This window comes from Bos grunniens, chromosome 25 (genome assembly GCF_055505025.1).
Source record: "Bos grunniens cultivar Pamir isolate PY7600 chromosome 25, Bosgru_T2T1.0, whole genome shotgun sequence".
NCBI lineage: Eukaryota > Metazoa > Chordata > Mammalia > Artiodactyla > Bovidae > Bos > Bos grunniens.
In genome coordinates this window covers 1,162,501-1,170,000 of record NC_141189.1, presented here as the reverse complement: position 1 = coordinate 1,170,000, position 7,500 = coordinate 1,162,501, and the positions used below count along the sequence as shown (strand labels likewise).

At 62.3% G+C, this 7,500-nt stretch overlaps 1 protein-coding gene across 2 annotated transcripts; it reads right to left on the bottom strand.

Moving 5' to 3' along the window:
* Window positions 1-991: 991 nt before the first annotated feature.
* Window positions 992-5,664, bottom strand: UNCX (UNC homeobox). 2 transcript variants are annotated; one of them, XM_086376947.1, is made up of 3 exons: window positions 4,929-5,664; window positions 4,502-4,677; window positions 992-2,508 (listed from the first exon to the last, which is right to left on the bottom strand). In XM_086376947.1, the coding sequence occupies exons 1-3, from the start codon at window positions 5,209-5,211 to the stop codon at window positions 1,369-1,371; spliced, it is 1,599 nt and encodes a 532-aa protein (XP_086233073.1). In that variant the 5' UTR covers window positions 5,212-5,664; the 3' UTR covers window positions 992-1,368. The 2 variants fall into 2 exon arrangements, with proteins under 2 accessions (XP_086233073.1, XP_086233074.1); XM_086376948.1 differs by lacking the exon at window positions 4,502-4,677.
* Between the last annotated feature and the right edge of the window lie 1,836 nt (window positions 5,665-7,500).

Genomic DNA, 7,500 nt, shown 5'->3' with positions numbered 1-7,500 from the left:
GGAATTGGTGGCTTTTGCGGCACCAAGGACCCAGGGCCCAGAAAAATTGAGGAGGGTGGGTTGGGATTTTGCGGAGTTGGTGGGGGGGAGATGCAGGATTCGTGGCAGTTCACTTCGGGGTGGGGCGGCTGCAGGCAGGGGAGGGGGCTGGGGGCTGGCTGCAGGCTCCAGCCAAGTTTGCTAATATTTCTTCGCTGCAGATGTCCTGAAGCCCCCGAAGGGTCCCCCGGGGACCCGGACCCTATTAGAACAAATGTGCACTGCTTTTGTAAAGAGGCGCGTTGGCGGCGCCTGTCCTATTACAGGCGACACATGATCAATAGGTTGATAACGCAGCAACATCAATATAAGCGACAGAACAATGAGGGATATCATTGGGCATCTATCTTAATATAGCCGGCTACAAGAGCGCTGACAAAGAGTGCAGCTCATGAAAATTCCGCCCCACGATTCCCCATCTCCGCTCCAATATGCGCACGCACTCCCCCAGCTGCCGGCGCTATTATTCTCCAATTTCAATTTGACACCCCAGCCTTTCATGCTAATTCTATTATTGTAGGAAGTTTATGTGATTTCATATCACTAGAAATCGGTAATGTATAATAACCCTTTGGGCAAGAAACCCAGTCCCCGCAGCAGCCACCGGAAAATAATTACTTTCATATCAAAACTCTGCAGGAGCCCAGCGGCCCGGCCCTTGCAGCCCCCGGCTCCGTCACCCCGCGCGTGTGCCAGTGCGCGGGGGCGCGCGCTTGAGTGTGGCGCCCGGGAGGAGAGGGGGCGCGGGGGAGGGCAGGAGAGGGGAGCTGTGGGTGCATAAATTTGTTCAATCAGAAAACACAAACACACACGCACACAAAAGGAGGCATTAAGCGCGGATCTCGGGGGAGGTGAGGAGCCTGGTCCCACCCTCGAGGAGAGGAGAGGAAGGCGGGGCGGGGCAGGGGCCGGGCTGGGCATTCAGATGTTGGAAAAAAGTGGACCGGAGAGCTTGCGTTTGACCAGCTTTATTTATAAAAAATGGTACATATATAAATATTCTTAGACATTTTTGCATTTTACGAGGCTGAGGATTCTCGTTGTGGGTTCTGTAGGGGAGGGGCTTTTTTTTTTCTTTTTTCTTTTTTTGTGCTCCCTTGAGAGGAGGAGGGTCTCAACCCCCCAGTCCTGGGTTGCTGCCTACGTCCGAACTGATAACAGCGTTTTTTCTTAAAAAAAAAAAAAATAATAATAATAAAAATAAAAGGAAGGAAACGGAAGAAAGAGAAAAGAGCAGTGTTTCGAAGCCGATCACCTGATTTTGCTGTGTGAGCCGGAGCCTGAGCGAGCGGACGCCGGCCGGCTGAGCGCCTCCCCGGCTGAGCGCCCTCAGTCCATGTCCACCTCCTCGCCATCCCGCGCGCTGGGTCCGGTCGGGGCGCCTGGCTCGGGGGCCCCGCCGACGGCTGGCTCTGCAGCGGGGCTGGGAGCCGGCAAGCCAGGCCCGGGCGGCGGCGCAAGCGGCGGCGAAGGCGGCGGGGCCGCTGGGCAGGTGGCGCCCGCATCCGCGCCGTCCCCACCGACGCCCTCAGCCGAGGCCGCGGCATCCCGGAAAGGCGCCGGGGTCGGGGCCCCCGGGGAGGCGACAGCGTCGGGGCTGCGGCGCGCGAAGGCCGAGTCCGGAGCGCCGCCGGGCCCCTGGAAGGCCCCGAAGCTGGCCTGAGCAGGCGGAGCGGGCGGCACGGCGGGGGCGGGAGGCGCATCCTTGGGCGCGGGCTCAGGGCCTGCGCCGCCCTTAAGTGCGGCCTGCGGCACCAGGAAGCCGAGCGGCTGCGTGATGGGATAGAGCAGAAAGTGGCCCTTGCCGATGAGGGTCCTCGGCGCGCACGGCAGCCCGGGTGTGAAGTCCAGCCCCGCGGCAGCCGCGTTGGCGGGGGGCGCTTTCCGGCGCGGCGGCGAGTCGGAGAGCAGGCTCTCCACGCTGAACGGGCTGGCCTTGGGCGGGCCCGCGGCCCCGCGCTCAGCCGCCACCGCCCCCGGTGCACACGGGGCCACGTCCTTGTCCACGGGGCGGCCTAGCCGCGGCTGCGGGCCAGCGCCGCTTCTTTGGCTCGGGAAAAAGGCGGGGTCGCAGGTGCCGGGCGCAGGCGGCTCACCAGGCGGTGCGGGCGCTGCACTGGCGGCGCCAGCGTTGTGCGCGCCGGGGCCCTTGGCCGCGGCGGCAGACGGCGGCGGCTCGGGCGGCTCCGGGGACAGGCCACCGCCGCCGCTGTCGCTGTCGGAGCTGGGCGCGCTATGCAGGGACAGGCCGCCGGGCGAGTGCAGGTGGCGGCTCTGGCTCTTGAGTAGCTTCTTCTCGTGCTTGCGCTTCTTCTTCTCCATCTTCTCCAGCTCCTTTCGCGCGATCTCCTCCGGGTCCATCGGCTCACCACTGCACGTGGTCGGGTGGGAGTTGTGCGCCGGCCGCCCCGGGCCCTTCTTGGTGTTCTCCTTCTTCCTCCACTTGGCACGGCGGTTTTGGAACCAGACCTAGAGCAGCCGGATAGGGGAGAGGAGGGGGGCACGGTCAGGCGGTGGGGGGCTTCGGGCCTCCCCACTCCCCACAGACAGGCCTGCACAGCCTCGGCTCCGGCCAGGGGGCGGAAGCCGAGCCACACGGCCCAGCCGGCCCTGAGCCGGATCTCGGTATCAGGCTGCAGGTGTATCTTTTTCCACCCAGAAGGAGGCCGACAGGGCCTCTCGCCGGCTTCCCGCTCCAGCTTCTCACCTCGGGGAACTGGGAGCTGCCCCTTCGTTGGGCAGGACCGGTCTGGCCCCTGACCGAGGGCGCTGGGTTCCTGGTTGGGAGGCAGAGGGCAGGGCCCCTCCTCGCCTCTCCTGGCTTCTCACAGCTTGGGTTCTAAGCAGCCCGACTGGCCCAGGGCTGAGCGTCTGGCTTGAGGACCAGGAGCCGCAGGGCGCAGCTGCCCTCCACACCTGTCTTCAGCTCCCTGGGGACTGAGTCAAAGCCCAGATTTGGGGGTTTCCAGTGAAGGGAAATTCGGGTGCTTTTTCTCCCAAAAGGGCCTGGGGAGCTGAACTTGGGAGGGAGAGCTTCAGCAGCCTGCTCTCCCCCACCCCCCGTTTTTCTGAAAGCTCCAGGCCAGAGCACCAACACAGCCCTCGAACTGGCTGGAACCAGGGGACTGGCGGTCAGGGGAGCAGGAGGCCAGCTGCCAGGCCTTGCAGAGGAGCGGCCAGGGCCCACCCGCACCTTCGCCCCCTCCGCAGGCCTGGTCCTGGGAGCCCCGAGGGCCGGGAGGGTGGCAGCCACCCTAGACCCTGGCTCCAGCACCACAGAGTCAGATCCCGAGGAGCCCCGGCACAGGACTCTTCCCATAAAATCGCGGTAATTCGAATTCTTTGTTCCCGGCTGTGTAGAGACCCGCACAATAGCAGGCCGGCCTGGTCACGGGGACCCTTTTCAGTGCCAAGGTTCTGGGTGTTAAGTGGTAACCTCCCCAGGACTGCTGCTGCCCTTTCTCTCTTTTTAAATATCTTTTTTTCTGAACGGGGTGGGGGGTGAGGTGTATATTCCGGTCTGCTTCCCGTTACCCAGAATTACTCATTACCACGTTAAAAGAGGAATGAAGAGGTCTTGACTTCACTTAAGACACTTAGAACAAATTGGATAAAAGGATTTACAAACAGAAGAGGTCAAGCAGGGAGGCCCCGGCACAGGAGAGGACACCTTTTTAGACAAAGCTATTGGTACTAAACAGGCGCCTCCAAGTCCGGCGCCCACATCGTGGCCCATACCCCGCTCCCCACAGCACTGACCTAAAAAAGATGTCTGTACTTTAGGGAAACATTTAATTATGCATGATTCATCTTGAATTTTCAACGCACCAAATCGACACTGTATTTTTAAAAAGAATACCGCCGACAGTCGCGGAAGAAAATCAAATTACAGGAGGGGAAAAAAGATATAATCGATGGTGTTGAAGATTCAGACACCCTACCCGCCCCCCCCCCCCGCATGTTTTAAGTGTTGAAGTTTCCGCCTCAGCTGCCCCCTTCTGCAAAGTGATAAATATGTTTCCATGTGAATATTTCAGAGACGAAAGTAAACAAACGCGTTAGCCGTAGGCTCGGGGGCGAGCCCCCAGCCCCGGCACGGAGGCGTCAAGCCCGCCTTCTCCGGGTCTCCTCCAAGTCCGAGCCGGGCCGGGTCCTCCTGGCCACCTCGCCCGCCCCAGCCTCGTGTCGCGCGGTCGCCGGACCCCATTGTCACGCAGCTCCCCGGTTCGAACGCAGCTGCCGTTCTCCGGCCCCTCCCGAGTCGCCTCGGCTCCCTCCCGGGAAGCCCGCTTCTCTCTCCGCGGGGCGCCGAGCCCCCAGCCCCCAGCTTCCGGCCGGCGAGCGCGCGGCGGGCTCTGGCGGAGCCTGCGGTCTCCCACCTGGAGGTCGAGAACAAAGGCGGGCCGGGCCGCGCATGCCGCCGGCGGGATGCCGAGTCGCTGGGCGCACGGCGGGTCTTTACCTGAACTCGGGACTCGACCAGATCCAGGCGCAGCGCCAGAGCCTCGCGCATGAACACGTCGGGGTAGTGGCTTTCATTGAACGCCTTCTCCAGCTCCTCCAGCTGCCAGCCGGTGAAGTTGGTGCGGGTGCGCCGCCGCTTGCAGCCCGGGCTCTCCTTGTCCGGGTCCCCCGAGTCTGCGGGTACGCACAGGACGCCGCGCGGCTCAGCCCCCGGCCCTGCCGGAGCGCGGCCGCCACCCGCTTTTGTCCAGGAGGGGCAGCCGAGCGGACAGGGCTGCCGCGCGCCCTGAGCCGGCGGAGAGCGGCGAGCGAGGCGGCCCCGGAGCGGCGGCCGCGGTGCCAGTTCCACGGCCGCCCGCGAGCCACTCCTTCGCCAGACGGGGTCCCCTGCCCCCTGCCGCCCCCTCCTCGCCCGCCGCGCCTACCTGACAGCTTGAAGGGCTGGCTGTCGCCGCCCACCCCGCAGGCGGCCGGCAGCAGCGGCGTGGGGTTGACCACCGAGGCGGCGGCGGCGGCGGCGGCGGCGCACGAGCCGCTGAGCAAGCCGTCGATGGAGAAGGGCACCGCGGCGGCGGCGGCCGACTGCAGCTGGTGGCCGGCCAGCTCGTACACGTGGTGGTGGCCCAGCGGGTAGGGAAAGCCCACCACGCCGCCCAGCGAGCCCCCGAACTGGGCATGCGGGTGCTCCAGGAGGCGGCCGTCCATCATCTCGCGCGGGAGGCCGGCGGGGCGCGGGGGCGCGGGCCGGGGCCGGGGCGGGCCAGCGGCGGGAGGCGCGGACGGCGGCGGCGGAGACAGGGACCCGGAGCCCTACACATGCTTCGCCCGCACTCCGGCGCTTTACTTTATCAACATCAAGCTCCCGGTAATTAGCCGCGGCCCGGGGAATTTGGGACCAATAAGAAGCGCTAATCGGCTCTGACGTCAGAGGCGTGCTGGGCGCACGGAGCCGTTTTCCATATCGATTGCTAATTATACCTGACATGCACCTCAATAAACAGTATCAGGAACTGTCACAACAAGACGGGGGAGGGCGGGCGGGGCGCGGCCCGGCGCGGGCCCCCGGCGCGCCCCCCACCCCGGCCCCGCCGGCCCCCGCCCGCGCCACCACCCGCCGCCGGCCCCCGCCCCTCCGCAAATCACTAATAGATTTCCCTTTAAAACATTCACCGGCGTGTTGTGGGGATTTTTCACCAGAAATGCTGTACTCTCTGAACCTTTAAAGTGATGTTGCTCCAATTACAGAGAGACATTGAGCGGCAAATAGACTGATCCAATAATAGGAGATTCATCATCCGCTCTTTCCGAAACTGTCACATTGAATTTAAAACTACAAGGGTTTCTCGTCTCCTCTCCGGCTCCAGGCGGCGGGGGAGGGGAGGAGGCGCAGGCCGGAGCGGGGGAGGAGGTGACTCCGAAAGAGACGGCTCCTAAGGAGGCAGCCCCGTCAATAAAAGAGGCGTAATTAATGCCCTCTGTGATTGATTGGCAGCATCCCTCTCTACAGACGCAGGTGAGGGTGGCCGGGGAGGCACCCTGACACCACCCCACCCCCGTACCCCCTACCCGGGTAAAACCCGGCCTGGGGCAGGGGAAAGTGGAGGCGAGGAGAAGGGGAAAGTAGTTTGGGGTGGCGGCCAGTCAGGCCCCCTACACACGCAAGGGAAAAAATAAATATATCTCCCTTTGACTCGGCCTCTGAAGAATAGGGCCAAGGCACCCAACCCATTTGTTATAATTAAATTATGTTCCCAGAGATGTGTCACTCCCTTCCCCACTGTAAAATATTGATAGACTCCGAGCTCAATCATTAAAGGATATATTCTTAAATAAGCAGCAAATTAGGACTGTGGGCAGAAGGGAAAGATACATATATCTTTCTATAAAACAGCCTTTGTAAAAAAAAAAGTTTGTCAGTGGGAAGGTTGCATCGTGTTGCAGCCGGCCCCAGGCAGGCAGAAGGGGGTCCTGAGCCTGTGACCCGGCCGGTCCTGCAGCTCCGCGGCCGGCGGCCTCTCACCCCAGGGCAAAGGGACAGGCAAGGTGGCCTTTGGTGTAAGTGGCTTGGGCCAGGCTGCCCAGCCCCGAGCCGGGAGCCAGGGGGAAGGGCAGGCGGGGGCTGTGAGTCTGCGCGCTGCGCGGGTCCTGTGCCGGGTCTCGTGTCCGCACCTGTACTCGCTTTTTGTGCGTGCCCGGGGAGGTCTGCACACCACCACCGGGTGGACAGGAGGCGAGGACGTGAGGGGGCGAGGCCCCACCCCCGACCCCGGTGCCGGCTTCCTCCCTACTCGCTAGAGGACCGGGCGCCGGGCACGCGCGCTGGCGAGGGGCCGAACTGGATGTACCGCCGCACAGGGCCCGCGACAGGGCCGCACAGGACCCTCCGCCCTTGCTCAGAACGGCAAGAGGCGCAAGGATGCGGGGCAGGCCCGAAACCTTGCCGAGAAGGAGAGGAGGCCTGGAATTCGGGGCCTTAACCCCTGCCTGCCCCCTCCTGTCGCGCTAGGAAAACGCTGCAAGTATTAGTGCGGAGGTCAGGGGCCAAGAGCACTACTTTTCGTCATAATTTAATTTCTTTCCCTATAAATACTAAATGTAAACTCTGTCCATCCGACTCGGTTTTGCCCGTAGCCATAGCGCCTCGCTCACTGTCGGTTCGCCGCCAGGAATGCGCGCGGCGCGTGTTTCTGAATACAGAGCTGTAATCAATTCGGCCCGAGAGGAGGGCAGGGGAGGGGTGGGCGCTGGCCGGGCTCCCTCGCCCATCTCTCTTTATTATAATGAATTAATTCGACTTTATTTATCCCATTTTCTGGAGCTGACAGAATGTTAATTTGAGTTGAAATTTCGCTCGCCTCTCACTCTCTGACCCCTGGCCTTCAGATTGGCGTGTTGTAATAACCTGAATCTTTCAACAGAGGCCCTGATAATTGTTACCTTATTAGCATGCAAATTGTTTAATTAATATTATTATGAAGAAGCATACAATCCGTCCGT

Coding starts and splice junctions, on each gene's coding strand:
- UNCX (XM_086376947.1), bottom strand. CDS start 5,211: ATGATGGACGGCCGCCTCCTGGAGCACCCGCATGCCCAGTTCGGGGGC. Junction 4,678..4,928: donor CCAGCCCTTCAAGCTGTCAG/GTAGGCGCGGCG, acceptor GCGTACCCGCAG/ACTCGGGGGACCCGGACAAG. Junction 2,509..4,501: donor TGGTCGAGTCCCGAGTTCAG/GTAAAGACCCGC, acceptor CGGCTGCTCTAG/GTCTGGTTCCAAAACCGCCG.